Source organism: Cynoglossus semilaevis, chromosome 20 (genome assembly GCF_000523025.1).
Source record: "Cynoglossus semilaevis isolate Cse_v1.0 chromosome 20, Cse_v1.0, whole genome shotgun sequence".
Lineage (NCBI taxonomy): Eukaryota > Metazoa > Chordata > Actinopteri > Pleuronectiformes > Cynoglossidae > Cynoglossus > Cynoglossus semilaevis.
The window spans coordinates 278240-297750 of NC_024326.1; the positions used below are offsets into that span (position 1 = coordinate 278240).

Genomic DNA, 19511 nt, shown 5'->3' on the forward strand with positions numbered 1-19511 from the left:
GGTCAAAAGGGGAACGGCTATAAACGCCTGGACACCAACAGAGACAGACCTCTGACCAAGCAGGCCTTGTTTCACTCTCCCTGAAGCCACTAATGTCAGCTTAGTGGAAGAGCCCCTCGGTTGTTTAAATTTACAGCACAATGTCATCCTGTGTCATGAACAAACAACAATGCACGTATTCAGCCCACAAGACAAATAAGAGGATGTCAATTCTCACACTCTGGAAATCGTAACACGTAAAGGACAATATTTCGACCTAGGTTTGGTAACTGTTACATAAGCATACGTGCAATTACCTCCCTCCCCTGCAGGGGGTACTGTGACATTTACATTACTGGAGTCCATAAGCTGAGTGCACTTATAACATAATAGTACTGTGTTTATATCGAACTTACTAATCGCTAACTTTTTCAAAACATGTCTGTAAAACAAGGCCTTAGCAAATCCTGCTTTGGTGTAAAAACATCTGAGCCCCAGGTAAATCGCCAAGATCCACCATGATAATGTACAAATCAAACTCCTCAATTTAACCAAGGAGACTCGCTGTCTCGGGTAATCTTAATAAAATCAGTTGTTTTTAAAAAATTTAAATATAAATGAAATTCAGCCCTACAGAAAAGTTAAAGTAATATATGTATTGCTTACAATAGCAGGTCATGTCTCAGACTAGTACTTGAAAATAAAGATTTTTTTTTAATCTATAAATGAACAACATTAGTTAACGTTCCCTGCTGATTCTGTAGCCTAAATAATAAATTCCGTTTTTTAATTGATTCTGTAGCCTAAATAATAAATTCCATGTATTCTTATACAGCCTTGTATAAGAATACATGGAATACACTGACTTATACAGTCAGTGGATAATACGGTGTACAGCAGGCAGAGTGACATCTGCAAAATCTTACATATGACCTTATTCTACACTGATAGACGGTAACACACCTTCTTTTCTATTAACCACGGCGTCTTAGGCGTGATGATCTCAAAGCAGCAATAATTACAAGTGGCGAGAGTCAGGATGTCATTTTTTGTTGCTGAACATGTTTGACAAGCTCAACAAGAATATAATACACACTTGTCAAGTAGGCAGCTACCTGCTACCTCAGCTAACAAAAGCATCCACTCCTGGTGTTCCCTGCCAAACATCTGACCACGGGTATATTATCACCAAGAAAAAAAAAAAAAAAAAACATAAAGAATGATGTCATTTGTAGCAAACTGTTCTCTCCTCCGGTATAACAGAGACGGAAGCACGCGTTTTAATAGCAGTTTATTTTTTTGCATTATAGCCTGATGAGACATCATATAGTTCATGATATTTTTTTACGATTTAAATTAATACCCTAGGTTTTTTTCTTTTCCATTCATGCCCTTTAAGGATTTTTAGCTGTTAAAGTGCAGCCAAAGGAGAGGTGAATGAAACGGTCCGGAATGTACCATTAAAAAATGGGGGGTTACGAAAGTTTAAATGCACTTTTTAAATGCACGGTGAGTTATTAAAGTTTAATATTATTTTGGATGTTGTAATTATATAATTTTATGTTAGTAATGTATGTATTCGGGTGTAGATTTGGTGTGTTTCAGGAGACAAAATCCTATAAGAAGACGAATCTCCTCCCCTCAGCCTCGCAGGAGGATGGGCCTTACCGAGATTATGTTACCAGCAGCCCTTTAAAGTCGCACCACTTCCGAGCTGTAATGAAGCTGATCGCAATAACGCTCCAACGCAACAAGGACCGACGTCCGAATAAGAAAAAAAAATTCTTAGCAATAAACGGCCTCTCTTTAGACAGGCTTTGATGAGGGGAAGACATTTGGACATTGGAATGTTCTATTCACTCGAAGTCGAAGGATTTTGCTCTTGGTTCAATTCTTGGTAGGACGTGGCGTCTGCACCCGAATGCACTGAAGTAGCCTAAATTGGGTTAATGTAACATCCGTGCATTATTGTGGTTTTTATTTTTCAATTTTTATTTTTACGTGCGCAAAGATAACAGCATCCTGGATTACTTTCGTGAAACAGGAATGGTTTATCCTCCCGACGGTCTATTCTACATCGAAATGGATCAAGCACCACCAGGTAAGTTAGGGTTAAAAACAGCCATGGTTTATTTCACTAAGATTTGGGGTATTATGTTCTTTTTAATATTTAGATATACTATTGTAATATTTTTTGTGATATATATGCTGTCTTTAGAGAGGACCTCGGCGCTGCGCTCCCCCATAGGCTTTGCCCAGGCATGCTCAGCGCAATATACTTGCCAATTACGTAATACCTTTCTGTGGACCAGGCGCAGTGGCTTTTTTCTTTTGTCCCGACGCAAATGACAAACTCGGACAGAGAGCCACGGCGGCCCCGCGCCTCCTCACCAACCACTAGAAGGCTCCTCTTTTTGGAAGTAGGGCAGCGTGGAATGGTCACTCTTAAGGGAAATATAGCCGAAGGAGCGTTTTGTGAACGTCGCATGAAACGAGCGCTTTGTTCTCGTCCGCAGCCAGGCGTGCGTAATTTGCTGCGCTAGCTCTGAAAAAGTAAGCTACAGGCGAGACAGCCCGAGTCTCATGACTTCAACTGAAGCCCGTCAACGCTTTTTTTTTTTAAATTATTTTTATTATTTACATTAGTCATTTGACCGAGTCGTTATTACACTGTTGTAAAAGGCTGCTGTTACAGCGGCCTCTTTTGCTTTTTCGCTCCAGTCGAGAGTACAACTACATTTATTCACAGACGTCATCTCCCAACAAATTACAACCCATTTTTTTTACATACATTTCCTTCCAGAATACTTCACTAAATTATTGTTATTGACTTATTATATGCATCTTGAAATAGTTAGTTTAAAAAAAAACAGCTTTTACGTTATTTAGGGTACATTCATACAAACATTGCAAATACAAAAATCCAGTCTAATGTATATTTAATAACTCTTTTAACGATAAAATACATTTTTTTGTACAATTTGACTTTTGTTTTAGCTTCTGAAAACTGAAGTCTGTGCAGGTTTCTCTGCTCCACATTCAGCTTCTTTTTTTTTTTTATTGTAATTTTCCAAATTATAGGAACCGCATGAATGTCTGACTAATTGTCAGTAAAATATTTGTTGGTTGCCTCCCTCAAGTAAAATGATATTTTTTTTAAAAAATGTCACTGAAGAAATAACACTCTAAAGGTCTCGGTGTTAACACAAACACACTTGTTGCCACCGTAGCTTTCATGTTGTGTATATTTGCCTCAATTCTGTTTTTCTTGTCTGTGCTGGTATGTGCATGCGAGCTTCGGAACGCCAGTAAGACTTCAAGACTTGGCAGCAGAGCGAGAGGGGAAGGCGTGCAGATTTAATTTTGCTGAGCTCAGGAACCGCAGCTTTTTTTTTTCCTTTTTTTTTTTTCGTTTCTTGCCTGCCACTGTGCTTGCTGCACCTGCCTTTTGTTTATTTTAAGGTCAGAAAACGAAGAGAGCGGATGGTGGGAGAAACTCACATTTTCTCCTGACTGAGGGAGCTCTTGTGTTCTCCCCAAACTGCCTCATGAAAGGCACTTTTGTCCTCCAGTGAAATATATCGCCCTTCACCTCCTCTTGATGCGGTTTGCCTTCCTTTTTTTTTCATTTCTAGGAAAGTGCTCAGATATATATATTTTTTTCTTTACTTCTGAAGCTGTTAGAAACCTTGCGAGGACCTGTAAGTGGGCGATTATTTTTTTTAAGAACGGAAGGCCGGTCCAAAAGGCTTAAAACAAAATTATAGCCCATTTAACGCTCCTCAAGAAAACGGAGACAGTGCCAAGGCTACAAACGAGACTTTAGTCAACATAGGACACACCACAACACTTGGTTAAACTAAAAAATATACAACATCCATAGTTCAACTGACATAAAAACAGTGACGTATACTCTTTTGTTTCGGCGCTGATAAAACTTAGCACGTTGGTTATTATTTAGTGCATTATCTCTTGGAAACACGTCTGGGCTTGTCCCCAGATCTTGACGGGCTCCATATGTGAGCGCTGGCTTGTGTTTGCTAGGAATGGTGGTGGAAGTATGAGGGTGTTTAAAACAGTGACAGTGACAGAGATTTCACTGTTAGACTAAACTGTTTTTCTTTTATTTTTAATGTTTATTATATATTTTCTTACAGCTCTCCCTGCCAGGTCATCAAAGCCAGTGTCTTCCACCATGAACAACAACTGCCCGTCCCCTCCTGCATATTCACTGCAGGACGCTGAATGGTACTGGGGAGACATCACCAGGTAACCAACCTATGTCAATTATATCTCATTATGATTTGCTTAAAAGCATAATAAGTTGTTTGTTTTTTTAAAATCCTAAATCTGATCTGTTAATTTTTTTTTCCATTAGGGAAGAGGTAAACGAGAAGCTCCGAGACACACCTGACGGCTCCTTCCTGGTCCGTGACGCATCGACGAAGCTGCAGGGAGACTTCACGTTAACGTTGAGGTAAGGAGAGGCGCAGGTTGTGTTACGAATATGGTTGAAAGTAAGGATGTTTTATTTTTATTTTTAAATACATTTAATCACTTTACAGAAAAGACGGCCACAACAAGTTGATCAAAATTTACCACCATGACGGCAAGTACGGCTTCTCGGACCCTCTCACGTTCACTTCGGTGGTGGAGCTGATCTGGTATTATCAACACCATCCGCTGGTGGAGTACAACGCCACACTGGATCTGATGCTGACCCATCCTGTCTCCCGCTTCCAGCAGGTAAATACAATGTTATTTTCTAATCACAAGTCACAAGTCTGCATCTGTGTCTGTTTAATTGTAGAGACATTCTTTCTAATCACAAGTCTGCATCTGTGTCTGTTTAATTGTAGAGACATTCGAATGACGATGTAGGTATTTGATAACAGTGTAACATTTGATTCATCAGGTCAAAGAAGACAGCGTGGATATGGCTGGGAGGAAGCTGAAGGAGGTTCATAATCGGTATGAAGAGAAATCCAGAGAGTTTGACTGTCTGTACAAAGTCTTCACAAAGACCTCACAGGTAATTAAAAAAACAAAAACTTTTACTATACGTAAAAGTAAACTAGATCTGTTTATCTTTTTTAGCATTTTTTTTAAATAATTTGATGTAAATTGTGATGCAGGAAATACAAATGAAGAGAACAGCAATTGAGGCTTTTAATGAGACAATGCTGATCTTTGAGGAGCAGTGTCGTGAGCAGGAGCGCTACGGCGAGGAATACGAGAGGAACAATCAGCCCGAAGCCCTCGAAACAGATCTCGAAAGGTACTTCATTGCGTCATCCGTTTAATTTAAATGCACGCGCACCGAGTTTTCCCTGAACTTTGCTCAGACTAATACCCTCTATTCATCACCTCTAGCTTTCTCATAAATTATGAAAAGCTCAAGTGCCGACTCGTGGAGATCTACGACAGCAAGATTCACCTGGAGGAAGACTTGAGAACGCAAGTGGAGGACTACAGAGAGACGGACAGGAAGATGAACAGCTTAAGGCCTGACCTCATCCAGCTACGCAACATTAGAGACCAGTATTTGAAGTAAGAATAGTCGGAATAATGTTTGCTACTTTACAATGTGTAATAAAGGTATTTGAAATTGAACCAATCCTTTGTTCTTTTCACAGCTGGCTTAATCACAAAGGTGTACGGCAGAAACGCATAAATGACTGGCTGGGCATACAGAGTGACAGCCTTGACGAGTAAGTTCAGTAAAAAGCCCGTGAAGAAGAAAAGAAAACTTTTAAACAAAATATCCATATTGACTTACGCCTGTTTTGGTTTTTTTTTTCCAGCACATACGTACTAAAGGGGGATGAAAAGAATTTGCCCCATCAAGATGAGACAAGTTGGTTAGTTGGAGAAATGAGTAGGACACAGGCTGAGGAGATGCTTCAAGGAAAAGTTCCTGGAACGTTCCTGATCCGCGAAAGCAGCAAACAGGGATGTTACGCCTGCTCTGTTGTGTGAGTATCGTTGTGTAGTCCGTGTATCTCAACTGGAACCAAGAATAAAAAAAACAAACATTAAATGATAATAACACTTGCTGTTTTTTACGTTTTCCTTTCAGGGTGGACAAGGAAGTGAAGCATTGCATGATCTACAGCACACCGCACGGATACGGCTTCGCCGAGCCGTACGACGTCCACTGCTCGCTGAAAGAGCTCGTTCTGCACTATCGCCTGCACTCTTTAGCTCAACACAACGACGCCCTGGATGTTCGGCTGTCGCATCCAGTGAACGCCAAAGCTGCATCCTCACCTTCTCAGCATATAGAGGATCACAAACTCTTACAAACTCCAAAACACACAGCAGGGCTTCCACCTGCCGCACCAGAAATGTAATCCAAACGAGAGAGAAAGAGAGAGAGAAAGAGAGAGAGAGACACAAAAGGACATATGTTTACTGTATCCTGCGGAAAGGACTGCATCGGAGGTGCATTGTGTAAAATTTTTGCACTACAGTGATTCCATCTTTTTTTTTTTTTTGTGAACGAGAGTTCACATATTGAAGTGGGACTGGAACTTGAATGTCAGCTTAAACTCTTTTTGTTTTCGTTTGATTGTTTGGTTGGTTGTTTTTAAAAAACAGTTTAAGCTTTCCGGAAAAAAACAAAAAAAGAGAAAAAAAAGTACTTCATTTATTGCAGTTTTTTTTTTTTTTTTTTTTAGTGGACACTTTGGTAAGGGATATTGACAACCAGATAAATGCTCACTAATTTCAGGTGCTGCACCTTTGTTTGACTTCAGCTTTTACAAGGCAAACGTTAATGTCCTTATGCCTAGAAAAAAAAAATTATATAGTCGTGGAAATTTGACCAATACGTTGGATGTATATTAGGTAACTACTTACTGCATTTGCCGAGGGGGGTACTGTGAGCAGGCCCGATCTTGTCATGGTGGACCAAACCGTTCTTGGGCCGACGCTAGGTGTGAATATGTGAAAATTTGTGGTGCACATGACATATTCTCTTTTTCTTATTAGATATTCATTTACAGTGGCTAATTATGTAGCAGTAACATCCTGTAGAATACCATTGTAAGAGTATTCAATGTTATATCCATAGACCAAAGCACTTAATAGTGAGCAAATCTACATCCCTGTTTAGTCTTGTAATTGCAGTTGGGCAAGGGTAGGGCAATTTATGTACACCTGCTGATGTGCTGATCAAATCATAATCTGAAGTACTGTATGTTATATTCTGTTACTCAAAGAAGTATAAGCTTTTTGTATTCTATATATATTTTTTCTATAAACATGCCACAAAAATGAAAGCTTGAAGAAAGTGCAATCCAACAGTATTTTTATTGTTGCAATGTATGACGACGACGACGATGGTGGTGAAGGTAATGCTGTTATGAGAGGTTGACGATTGCCACAACAATGCACTCTCTTTGGTGGTGTCAGTGTGATGTGGCCTCCGATGTTTGTGTGAACTGCCAGAGGTCCGGATGTATCCTGCCTCCATTACTTGAACTGTGGCATTGCTCAAGCTATGAATGTTTTTTTTTTTTTTTTTTTTTTCATGACATGCAGCCTACATAGCTTAAGAGGAAAGGAATCCATGTTGAACTTGGCACATTTTTCAAGTGTGAGGACAATAGATACTCTGTACAGAGAAACTGTAACCTGTATTTCTGAGGTTGGTTTATGGAAGGAGGGTGTTTAAGCCTCTTGTTAAAAAAATGGAACTCCACTTGAGGATTGAGGAAACTCCTCGGGTGAAGCTAAGCAATGTGAGATCCTAACCTTTTTCTGGCTAAAAGACAATAAACTGATAAGGGTTTTGTCAACTTGTGTCATCTGTTAGTTTTTAATTCTCATTCAACCTAATTATCATCTTCAAATGAAATTGAAATGTGATTTTTTTTAAAGGTAAAATATGCAATGCTATGACCATGGAATTTCCCAGTAATTATAAGTAAGTGCACAACAAAGACTCACCAGTTCTTTCAAGAGAACAGGACCTCGAAGTTCTTCTGTGGTGAGCCAAATTCTACGGGAAGTCGAGATATGAGGTGAGGGGAGTACGAGAGGACACGCTGTGGACAAACGAAAAGGAAAGGAACAGATGAAGACAATGGCAGGATATGCGCCTGGTCTGTTTTCCTGCCAGAGCTGAAGTTTAATCTGGTTCACTGGGAACACATACGATTTTGAAATAACTTTTTTTACGGTCCTGCGAAAGGAATGCAGCTCGACTGTAAACACCCAGTGCCAGCCAGCTCAAGAGAAGTTTGAGTTTTGTCTCACACACTTTTATCACAACAGGCAGCTCTCGTAATTTCACAACAATTAAAGCTGTAGTGAGAAAATTATGATCACGTTAACTAATGTTGATGGCATTGTGACATTATTTTTAGACTGAATCCTATTTCTATTAAAATTTTTCCACTTACCTAGGACAGGTGTGTCAAACATAAGGCCCGCGGGCCAAAACTGGCCCACCAGGGGGTTGAATCAGGCCCGCTTGATGAAAACACTTCATGTTCATGATGTTTTGTTAAATTATATAATCATTAAATGTGGATATTCTCCAGTACTCTGCATGGAAACCAAGGGTGAAAATATGGACTTATTGTTATTTACAAGTAATTGTGTTATGACTTTACTGGTCCGGCCCGCTTGACATGTAAAAAGTAAAAGTTTTATTACTTTTGTTCTAGTACTGGGACAGTGTTGATGAAAACAATGAAGATGATGATGTGAAAATGACTCTGACACTGCCAGGCACCACCTCAACTGGCTCTGGGTGACCAGTGCAACAGGTGGCTTCTTTAAACCATCACAGAGAGCCTGCGTTATTTAGGGATTAGTGGGGTGCACAGTCTCAGTTCCAGGCCATGGATTATACGCCCTTTTACCTGTGTCAGCACAGGGAGCTGTCAGATAGACGGCATTCACAGTTCCAACAGACCAGATGCGGGTGATACAGACATGTAGGACAGGCTGTACTGGCGCTGACTCACCTCCTGTCTGCAAATGACAAGAGGAAAGTGGGTAGAGAAAATGTGCAGGCCAGACAGACAGGAAAGAGTACTCGAAAAATATGCATTACTCAAACTCCCTGTACAGGATATAGGAACAAATAAAAGGCTGAAAAGTCATGCTGGGCTCTTTCCTGCATTTCCCTTTTACCTGAAGAACACTCCCACCTTGGCAATACCCACAGGCCTACACTGCTCCCTCTCATTTTCTGTAACTCCCAGAGTCTGAGATTAATCTATGTAAAAACCCAACCCCCCGTGCCTTTCCTTTTTTTTCCCCCTTGGTCTTTCTCTTTTCCATAAACTCTCCCACACACACACGCACGCACGCAGACCGTCTCAGTTTTCCTCCTTTTCTTTTTCACTTGCCAACAGGCCTCTAGTCTTCGAGCTTGCTCGTTTAAATTCATAGCAATTTAGCTTTATAGTTCTCAATTTAAATGGGTGCTGCTGGGAGGAATGTCAGAGAAGGAAGAGGTGTATGGAGAGCAGAAGGGGGACGATTTACCTCTGGAGTCTCGCCTAAAACACACACACACACACACATCATGAATTGTCTTGCACACTCACCGAGAAAGAAGAGGTTTTCGCTTTCAGTTTTGGCCGCAGCCAATCACCGCCCTTTTCCCCCCTCTGTCTCCGTCCTCTTCCACTGTTTCCACGTTACGCCGTCAACCAATGGGAGGCCGAGAACGCGCCGCACACTAGCCAATCAACGGCCAGTTGCTATGTCAGAGGCAGAATCGATAAGAGAGAGCTCCCCCTCTCTCCCTTCCCTCCCTTCTGTCGTGGTTCACATTATAGCTGGTTTATTGGCTGAAAGCAAGATTGTGTTGCCTGCCAAGCAACATATACCCAGCGGTATGAACTATTACACATACGATGGGCAGGATTTCCATTTAATTCGTACCCACACAGCCGAAAATAAACGTTATCTTCCGTTCGTCCTGAATGCTTTGAAAGTGCATGTACGCGGTGACAAATCGCAACCGAGTCCTCGAAGTTAATAAAGTTTAGTTAACCATTAACCGTTAACCAAGCTTTTTTTCAATATAATGATGAAAAATAGATGTCCACTGTCAAAGGCATTCATTAAATAAGTGACAAGGTTAGCTATAAATGGATAATTGTAAAAGTATCGCGTGAACAGCAAGTTTTCCCAAACAGCATTTGTTGGAATTCTATTTGATTTTTTTCAAGATGAAGTTGTACTGTAAACCCCAAAGTTAAGACCGATTTTGTTTCTGTTTCGTTTGATTGTAATAGGTTCACACTAATATATATATAACATATATTTACTTTGCATGTAATGCGCGTGAGTTTTCCCCGGTTTCTTCCCACAGCACAGAAACATGCATATTAGAGGATACATTTGATTGGCTACTCTTTACCCTGAGTACAAACGTGAACGTGAGTGGTTGTCTCTCTATGTGGCCTGACCGCTAGAATACCAGTGTGTACCCCGCCCTCACCCGTTGACAGCTGGGGACGACTCCAGAACCTCCTCAAAGGAATTAGTCGAATATTTTGAACAAAAGTCGTTGTAAAAGATTATATTTGTTTGCCTATTTATGACGTCACTTTCCGCAGAACACTAAAGTGTGAATCGGATTTCCAAGTCTCCCACATTGTTCTCGAGTCAACACCTGAATCATCCAATAGGAGTCTGACAAAAGAAATGACGTCACCCAGTCACTACGGACAGTTCCAACTGGATAATTGAGCTGTCAATCAGCAACGTGTCTCGGATAATCACTCTGCACTATTAAATTGGTTAATTATTATTAGAGCTCCATTTTCTGCACATAAGGTAATACTTTTCAAATTAAGGGAGTTTTTACCATAGTTTGTATTGTCCTGCCACTGAAATACATCGTGTTCTTTTTATTATTATTATTTATTATTTCTAGTCCAAATTACACATTTCTTACTGACGGTATTTCTAGTCCAAATTACACATTTCTTGTCATTGTTTCATAAAAACTGCAAGAGAGGTTTAAAATATATTGAGGCTGACGTTAAATGTTTATTTTCCAGTAGTATTGATTGGAAAAGGGTGATACGACCACAGCATATGAATAAATGCATTAAAATATGTGAATTATAACAAATTTAGGAGAAGAAACTATTATAATGTACAGTTAGCCACGACAGTTACCTAGTTTACAAAAAGGTTAAATAACTAATACATGAATAAATACATAAACAGTGGCTGAGACATTATAAAAGACAGTGGAAAATTCCACTCTGAACAAAATATTTGGGGTAGCCTCGTAATTCAAACACCTAGAGATTTTAAGGCCTGATGTCATTGGGTGACCTAATTTAATATTGCTGGAGGTTAGCTGTTTTTTTTTATTGTTCTCAAATAATACCAAAAAGGTAAAAGTGTAGAATATAACCCCAAATCTAAAGATATGTAAAATACATTTTTATATGTTTTATTAAATATTCTTTAAACTAAGGTTTTATGCCTTTTCCAAACAAAATAATGTTGATTTTAGGACTTGCAATATCCTACTTTATGTACCTGGACATTATTTTGAATAAGACGATCACTGAAAACTCCATACAATGGATACAATTCACCAGTAAAGTAAGGCATACAATGGATACAATTCACCAGTAAATCAGTCAAGAACTATACTCAAACCACATTAGCAGCAACTTCAAGTGTCAAATTGTTTCACCTGTTTTTAATGTGTATAAATCAAGAGGCGACATCAATAGTAACCTCCCTTTAGGACAAATGCCAAACACTGCAAGGAATCCTTGTAATTTGACGACGTTGTGCTTCGATTCTACAAGGGGGGGAAAAAAGAAATTAGCTGTAATAAATGAAAGGCCACAGCATCTGTCAAGTTCTTAGTCTCATCGCGGAAGATCAGCTCTCAAATAGATTAAAAAAGAACCAGCCGGGCATATGGCCAGCAAAGCAGTGTTGCACAGGACAGATAGACAAGTGGCTGCGGGACAGATGGCAAGGACGACTCCGAGTTAAATCAGAAACCAGCTCGGTCTGAAAGGCATATGATAGCATATGTACACGGGAGTCAAAGGCCTGAGACCAAACTTGTAGTCAGGAAAACCATTAGAACCCTTTTGAATAGTATGTAAAATAAAGAAATAATGTACCTAAAGTTCTAAGTTCAAAGTTACTTCTAGTACACACAACTTTTGTTTCGATTGCTCTGGCCCCAAAACAATATTTGTAAGGGTAAAAGTTATTTTCGGCCTTGGTAACTTATTGTTTCATATTGTGGAAATAATAATACAAGTTCTTAACACAGAGTGCTCTAATTGCTTGCGTACGATTTTGATTTGAAGCCAATCACAGCACTCGGCAAGCGCTGAACTCCACTTGCTCCCAAAAGAACCCTTGAGCTGTCAGTTACGACTCACGATGTTTTTCTTTCCTGGTGAAAGCAACGTCTCGCCAGAGGAAGGAGTCCTGATGTAAAAGTCAGACGTGCCCTACACTTAAAACAGAACAGTAATTACAGTGACCACTTTCCATGGGATGACCCTCACACCACCTACTTTTTTCTACCACTACATGGGAGATTCTGTGAGCAAAGCAAACATTCTGCTTCCCATCGCCACAACGAGGAGTCATGACAATCAGTGCAAAAATAATTATCATGATACTGACAAGGAAAAACATTGCCTATATGAGGGGGGGAAAATGGAGGAACCACAACCGTGCATACCACAAAAAAAAGACGTATTATTAAGATACAACGGAAACATTGTAAGCCTGAAAGCTGTCTGTCTGTCTGTGTGTCTCGCTGCATAAAAGTTCATTAAAAAAACCTCACCTATCTCTTCAAACCTGTTCTACTAGAGACACCTGCCCAGGCAGCAGCACTGAGAACAAAAGACAACAAAATGTATAACAAATCGCGCTTCCAAGGCTCCAGAGAGGGAACCATTCATGCAAATTACCAAGTTCAGTTCAATATTTTTTTAGCAAGAGTGCTCGACAGCAATCTATTTTGCCTGTTTGCAGGCCTTGTGCACGTTGACCTGTCTTTTAGCTGTGTATACCCCTTTCATTTTTATAATATATGTCACATGTCATTCATGCACATATACAGTAGAGATACAGTAATTTTTAAGGCATTTCTGGATATTTTGTAAGATATGAATGTAATGGAAAAACAAGTCCTTTCAGGAATACTCTTACAATACACGAAACATCATGTAACAATACGGGGGGCAAAAGACAGGAAATGGGTTGTAGCTAAAATGGTGGCTAGGTTGACACATGATTAACTCTGAATTTTAATGGCCCGGTGCTGCTGCTGCAGCTACACATTCTGAACAATACCGCAGGCAGTTTCATTTTTATTGACACAATAAAATAGCTTGAATTAAAAGTCAAAGTGACAGATGCCTCCGTGGTTGTGCAAGATATTAACCCGACATTTTTTTCAGTGTGCATTTCCAATACATTTTTCCTCCTTATTTTAGATTGTTTTACTGAAAAATGGTTCAAATTCATATTTAAGCTGATTTCATAGGAAGTTCCTGATTAAAACAAAATCCATATGCCCCTGTCTAAGAGCAGACAGGGTTGCTGCTCGCTCGACCTCACAGCCAACACATTGGAGAACAGCTACGTCTAAAATTACCGTTCTACTGGGGGCTGACATGGTAAGAATACTATGATAATTGACATGGTAGGTTTTGTGGTTTTTAGTCAAGGACTTCCATTTTCAACAACCTGTTTGAGGCAACGCTGCCCCCTGACGTTGAATGTTGTAACAACGTTTGATGCCGCGTAGTCCTAAAATACCTTTAAAAAAAACGAAAAACAAGGAAACAATTTTCTTAATTTTTTTTATAATAAAACAAGACAACTTTCTTCATAACAGATAGTTAAATAGGCTATTAGCAACTTACAAACGGTAACTGTATACGTTTCACAGCTTCCGGGAATTAGTTAGTGATGACGGAAGCTCCAAGGCTAGTGTAGTCGATTTCAGAGCAGAGGATTGACAGGTTCAGCTGGATGACGGAAGTTGTTCTGCATCCTTCTCATCCGTAAACTTATGGGTTAGTCGCAGTCGAACACAGCTTGTATATTGTGTGTTTTTCAGTGGCCCTCTTTAATTTGACAGTCCGTTAATTTAACTGCTATGTGGAGATAGGTTTTGTGACATATAGCTTCCTTTTATATGTTAGCATGCCGTGCTAACAACTGAAGGGACTGTTTAACCTTAGCTATTAGAATTGCACTAAAGATAGTAGAAGATAATTATATAGATAATTTAGAGGTCAGAATGTTGACAAACGTTCTACCTACTGACATACATGCTATAGACTTTTAAAATAATCGTATTTTTTGATGTTTAATATGCATTTACCTTTATGCTTTACAGGTAAGCCATAGGCTGAGACTCCCTAAGGATGAGGAGTTGAAGAATAACTGGACTCCATGGGAACACAGTACTGCCTCTGCTGTTATGTCCTCCATCTGTGTTTCAACATCCACGGGTTTTAGTGGTGGTGGAAGTGATGCCGTAGCGACCATGGCATTGCAGGCATCAGAACAGGTCCTTTTGGCGTCTGACCGCTATGCCAGGCTCATTCTGGCACAGATGAACAAAATGCGGCACCGCACCGACTTCTGTGACGTGCGTCTGAACGTCGGCGGCCAAATGTTCACGGTTCACAGGCTGGTGCTCGCGGCAAGCAGCCCCTATTTCTCTGCTTTGTTTTCTGGTGGGATGAGGGAAGCGGATAAAGAAGAGGTGCAGATCATGGGCGTGGAGACTGAAGTCTTTGAAGTGCTGCTCGACTTTATATACACAGGTCAGTTTTAACGTATTTTATTTTTAAGTCACAAACCTTCACGACCCAAGTCAAGAGAAATTATTCATAAACTCCTGGGAAACATGATATAAGACGACCCAAAACAAATTCTTTGCGACCCACCTGAGGATCGTGACCCAGTCTTTGGGAAACATATAATATAAACCATCTTTTTTACTCTTTTGTTAAGTGATTTTTTTTGTTGTTGCTTTTTTCAGGTTTGATTATAGTAACAGTTGAAAATGTTCAGGAGCTCATGATTGCTGCTGACATGCTGCAGCTGAACGAGGTGGTGTCTGTCTGCGGGGAGTTCCTCAAGGGCCACATGGACCCGTCCAACTGTGTGGGCATCTTCCAGTTCTTGGAGCAGATCGCCTGCTTGGACATGCTGGAGTTCACTGAGAATTACATACACGTCCACTTTCTTGAGGTATGACCTTTAAAAACCAAATCCTCGTATCAGCGTGCTAGTTGAACGCATTGTTCACACTCAAACTCTTACCATTTAGGTTTGCGTTACTGAAGAGTTTAGGGGCCTCTCCAAGGATCAGTTGGTCAAACTGCTACGAAGTGAAGAGCTCAGAATCGAGGACGAGTATCAGGTCTTCACTGCAGCCATGGACTGGGTTCTCCATGATGTACCAAAGAGGAAGAAAAATGTTGTGGAAGTGCTGGAACCGGTCCGCTTTCCTCTTCTATCCCCACAGAGACTTTTTAAATACATAGAAGGTAAAAGAAAAAAAATATATATATACATACAAATTTGTACGTTTATATTTGACAATTCTAACTTTAACATTCTTAAGATAAACAAAAACAACGTTCGCCTCTTTTCCTCCCACAAAGGCATTACCGACTTTAGCCTGCGGGTGGCACTGCAAACGCTGCTCAAGGAATACACGGAAGTCACCAAGTGTCCCAAGGAAAACAAAGTGTTCAGTCAACTACAACCTGCAAAGATGAGACCCAGAAGAAAAGCCAGGAAATACCTCTATGCTATAGGTGTTCTATTTATTTTTTGTTTTAATAAATTCAATTCTTTTTTTTTTTAATCAAAAAAGTCGACAATTATCTCCCTTTTGACTTTTTTTAGGAGGTTATACTCGATTACAAGGGGGCCGTTGGAGTGACAGTCGGGCTCTGAGCTGCGTAGAACGCTTTGACACCTTCAACCAGTACTGGACGACAGTATCGTCTTTGCACCAGGCCCGCAGTGGTGTCGGGGTAGCTGTCTTGGAGGGTATGATATACGTAGTCGGAGGTACGTGAGCGATTGTGCCATTTAAGTGTAGAAAGAATACTATTCTGCACATGCACTCGTACACGACTAACTAACTTGACATCTCTTTTTGCGCTAGGGGAGAAAGACTCCATGATATTTGACTGCACGGAGAGATACGACCCCGTGACAAAACAGTGGGCTGCTGTCGCATCTCTGAACTATCCTCGCTGCGGAGTTGGAGTCTGTCCCTGCCATGGAGCCCTGTATGCACTTGGTAGTTATCTGAGTAGCTTTATTTTTTTAAGAGAAACCTTCAGGCATATTCATGTGCATTCTTTGGCTTTGATTTGACCGAATCATAGAATCATTGATGGATGGATGGATGGATGGATGGATGAATGGATAGATGGATAGATGGATAGATTATAAGCAGATTCACCTCAGTATAATGTGGTATGGTCTGTATATGTACGTATATATAAGCAGAACTTATATCTCCCTGTCTTGACCTGTACTAAAGGAGGTTGGATTGGCTCCGAGATCGGAAAGACAATGGAACGCTACGATCCGGAAGAGAACAAGTGGGAGGTCATCGGCAGCATGGCGGTTCCTCGTTACTACTTCGGATGCTGTGAGCTACAAGGTGCGTGTTTTCACTTTTCTTTTTTTGTTGTTTTAAATGAACTATTTGAGTCTTCAGTGCCAAACTGACCAGTTGTTTCTCTCCAGGCTTCATATATGTGATCGGAGGCATCAGTGACGAAGGGATGGAGCTGCGATCCGCGGAGGTGTATGACCCCATGTCCCGCCGGTGGAGCGCGCTGCCAGTCATGGTGACACGTCGGGCCTACGTGGGCGTGGCCTGCCTCAATAACTGCATCTATGCGGTGGGTGGCTGGAATGAGGCACTGGGTGCACTGGAGACAGTGGAGAAATACTGTCCGGAAGAGGTAAAGTAACACTGTTTCGCGTTGACGTTGTTGCGATCATTTTTCCCGTGTAACGTTCACGCTCTCCTTCTCTGCTCGTGTCTCAGGAGAAATGGATGGAAGTGGCCCCCATGTCGACCGCACGCGCAGGCATGTCAGTGTCAGCGGTTAACGGGCTGCTTTATGCAGTCGGAGGCAGGGCTGCCAGCAGAGACTTTTCTGCCCCGGTCACAGTTGACTCTGTGGAAATCTATGACCCTCACCTGGACACGTGGACTGAGGTCAGCAACATGATCACCAGCCGCTGTGATGGAGGTCTGGCGGTGCTTTGACAGGCACAATTTAAAAACAAATGTTCCGATTCAGACGAGTAAACCCAAGTCATCGCATTGTTCAAACATGAATTACGCTCGTCTGTCATTTCTGTCATTTCCTTGTCCCATCTTACAGTGTCTAAGAGGGATAACTCATCATGGTTTATTAATAGTTTTTAATGAAGTCATAATTATTAGACTTCACACTCACCAGGTTTTAGTTTCATGTAAACAATATATTTTTGAAAAAGTCATACTGTTACATTCAAGATGTATACTGATACCTGGAAACTAACCGTTGCCACTGTTAGACGTGCGCCTTGGTTGGTTTTTTTTTTTCTCTGTGTGAATACTAAGGCTAAGATATGACAGCCCTGTTCTTGAATTTTTATTTAACTTTTATATCCAATGTACTGTATGTTTGAGGTGTGTGCGTAGCTACTAGAAATGTGTAACACAACAACAAAAAAGACACTCAACTGCACACTATCACTGTTTCTACACCAGCTCTTTGATAACCCATTTCCCACTGGTTTGGTTTGGTACCCACAATACTTTGTCATGTACAACCAAATAAATACATCTGATATTTGCTGGAGAATACTGCGTCTTACATTTCATCCCATTTGCACCGGGTAAAGTCATTTTTAGTCCCGTTTTTGTTCTTTTGCATTCTGTCACATTTACTGTTGTGCACAATAACAGTACGATCAGTCGGCTAATTATCTACATAAAAAAGAAAATGATGCAAAAAAAAAAAGATGTCATTTTTAGTCAGAATAAATATTGAATAAACTACTGCAGTTTTTTTGCAGAAAACACAACAACGTGGTACTCTTTACAGTTTTATTAAATACAGATCAAAGAACAAAGTAGTCTTTTCGATCAGCCCTTGATCTCCCTGAACTTCTTTTCAGGACAGAACTTTTTAATGATCAGCGTAGCCACCAGCGAGAAGGTGGCAATCACGGTGAGGACAGTCCTCATGGCTTTGAACCATGCGGGGTACCCAGGCAGAAGGACCAGGTCACAATGTAGTGACAGACCCAGCCCCATGATCACTATCAGAGCAGCCTCTGTGATGTTGTCCTGGCAGAGCAGTGCCAGCCAGGCCAACAGTGAGGGTACTACACTGTTGCCCAAATTCATCCAGTCAGGCTGAGCCGGACTACCGGCAGGGACTGCAAAACCCCAGCGAGCACCTCCGAGGAAGGACACGATGCAGGCCCCATAAACAACCTGGGCATATGCCACATCTGGATGGAAGGACTGGGACACGACCATCAGGAGAGGTGCGGAGAGGAAAGGGATGAGTCCGGAGAAACCCAGATACAAGGCTGGTTTAGGAGCCTGAGTGAGTATCTTCAAACCCAAGTTGTCACTGGAACCTCCGCTGTTTGAGGTGTTTTGTGAATCATGCTGACTGAAACGTGATGCATGCCAGCTAACTGGCCTTGTGCTTAACAGCTTCTGAGATGAAGTTCCTCTGGAGAAAAAGTGGGAGCAACACAGAGGCTGGAGTTGTTGCAAATAGTTTGGTGTCGTTGTTTTGTGCTGAAGACATCTCCAAACCAAGACCTGTGAATATAATAATCCAAAGAAGGGTGTAAATGTCCTAATGTTATATTATTATCCACATTTGTGGATAAAATTATATGAGATTACAGTATGTAGTTTGGTGCATAGTAAACGAGGCACATTTAAGGCTTACCCGATCAATGATGCGCCGTCCAGTTGGAATTCTGAACATTTTAGGCTGAAATGAAATATTAATTAAATATTAATACAACATTACAAAAAAATCAATTTATGTCAGTGTAGTGGTCGCTCTAAACGTAAGCATTACAGTGCTTTGCTTTTAAAGACCAAAATAAAGATGAAATGCAAAACAGACGTGGTGTAATTAAAATGTATTCTGTACATTATCAACAACCCACCGAAGCTGCTGCGACCTCTTGTTTTTTTCCCCCGTAATTCGTATTACAGAAGTAGCTTGACTTGAGGTCGTTTTTCTTGTTTTTTTTCGTAATTCGTATAACAGAAGTAGCTTGACTTGAGGTCGTTTACGTCGCTGTCTTTCTATCGTTGCTCGATTAAATGCCTGTTTCTGAAATGGCGAGACGAGAGTGTGGATCGACTAGTTTGACTGGGGGTGGCGGGGACGCATAAAGTTATGTTCAAGTTGTCACATTCTCAATGCATGCACTACTTCCACAACTATCTCTCGCATGTATTTAAAAATATCACACATTTC

At 40.8% G+C, this 19511-nt stretch overlaps 3 protein-coding genes and 1 long non-coding RNA gene across 9 annotated transcripts; 2 read left to right on the forward strand and 2 right to left on the reverse strand.

The window, feature by feature from the left end:
* Nucleotides 1–1666: 1666 nt before the first annotated feature.
* On the forward strand, nt 1667–7781 carry LOC103395817 (phosphatidylinositol 3-kinase regulatory subunit gamma-like). Of its 4 annotated transcripts, XM_025052387.1 has the most exons (11): nt 1677–1876; nt 1991–2080; nt 4137–4248; nt 4358–4456; nt 4545–4725; nt 4895–5011; nt 5115–5257; nt 5353–5529; nt 5616–5690; nt 5784–5954; nt 6059–6332. In XM_025052387.1, exons 2-11 carry the CDS (start codon nt 2026–2028, stop codon nt 6330–6332), a joined length of 1404 nt encoding a protein of 467 aa, XP_024908155.1. In that variant the 5' UTR covers nt 1677–1876; nt 1991–2025. The 4 variants fall into 4 exon arrangements, with proteins under 4 accessions (XP_008331834.1, XP_008331835.1, XP_024908155.1 ...); XM_008333612.3 differs by having other exon boundaries at nt 1667–2080; nt 6059–7781; XM_008333613.3 differs by having other exon boundaries at nt 1667–2080; nt 5181–5257; nt 6059–7781.
* Nucleotides 5847–10425, reverse strand: LOC103395816 (uncharacterized). Of its 2 annotated transcripts, XR_523293.3 has the most exons (4): nt 9546–10425; nt 8853–8964; nt 7933–8030; nt 5847–5986 (listed from the first exon to the last, which is right to left on the reverse strand). It is a non-coding gene; the product is annotated as an uncharacterized LOC103395816 (long non-coding RNA). The 2 variants fall into 2 exon arrangements; XR_003048690.1 differs by having other exon boundaries at nt 8853–10421.
* Nucleotides 10426–13930: 3505 nt separating this feature from the next.
* Nucleotides 13931–17849, forward strand: ipp (intracisternal A particle-promoted polypeptide). The gene is made up of 10 exons (XM_008333614.3): nt 13931–14033; nt 14360–14792; nt 15011–15222; nt 15302–15521; nt 15639–15794; nt 15886–16053; nt 16151–16288; nt 16535–16657; nt 16744–16964; nt 17051–17849. Exons 2-10 carry the CDS (start codon nt 14444–14446, stop codon nt 17273–17275), a joined length of 1812 nt encoding a protein of 603 aa, XP_008331836.1. The 5' UTR covers nt 13931–14033; nt 14360–14443; the 3' UTR covers nt 17276–17849.
* LOC103395820 (transmembrane protein 69) lies at nt 17596–19410 on the reverse strand. 2 transcript variants are annotated; one of them, XM_008333615.3, is made up of 4 exons: nt 19268–19410; nt 19195–19209; nt 18969–19013; nt 17596–18835 (listed from the first exon to the last, which is right to left on the reverse strand). In XM_008333615.3, the coding sequence occupies exons 3-4, from the start codon at nt 19005–19007 to the stop codon at nt 18143–18145; spliced, it is 732 nt and encodes a 243-aa protein (XP_008331837.1). In that variant the 5' UTR covers nt 19008–19013; nt 19195–19209; nt 19268–19410; the 3' UTR covers nt 17596–18142. The 2 variants fall into 2 exon arrangements, with proteins under 2 accessions (XP_008331837.1, XP_024908109.1); XM_025052341.1 differs by lacking the exon at nt 19268–19410 and having other exon boundaries at nt 19195–19261.
* Between the last annotated feature and the right edge of the window lie 101 nt (nt 19411–19511).

Excerpts from the sequence above, each read along its gene's own strand:
- LOC103395817 (XM_008333612.3), top strand. The coding sequence starts at position 2,026 with ATGGTTTATCCTCCCGACGGTCTATTCTACATCGAAATGGATCAAGCA. Across the intron at positions 2,081-4,136 it reads AATGGATCAAGCACCACCAG|CTCTCCCTGCCAGGTCATCA; the intron begins GTAAGTTAGGGT and ends ATTTTCTTACAG. Across the intron at positions 5,530-5,615 it reads ATTAGAGACCAGTATTTGAA|CTGGCTTAATCACAAAGGTG; the intron begins GTAAGAATAGTC and ends TTCTTTTCACAG.
- ipp (XM_008333614.3), top strand. The coding sequence starts at position 14,444 with ATGTCCTCCATCTGTGTTTCAACATCCACGGGTTTTAGTGGTGGTGGA. Across the intron at positions 15,795-15,885 it reads GAAATACCTCTATGCTATAG|GAGGTTATACTCGATTACAA; the intron begins GTGTTCTATTTA and ends GACTTTTTTTAG. Across the intron at positions 16,289-16,534 it reads TGGAGCCCTGTATGCACTTG|GAGGTTGGATTGGCTCCGAG; the intron begins GTAGTTATCTGA and ends CCTGTACTAAAG.
- LOC103395820 (XM_008333615.3), bottom strand. The coding sequence starts at position 19,007 with ATGTTCAGAATTCCAACTGGACGGCGCATCATTGATCGG. Across the intron at positions 18,836-18,968 it reads GACGGCGCATCATTGATCGG|GTCTTGGTTTGGAGATGTCT; the intron begins GTAAGCCTTAAA and ends TTATATTCACAG.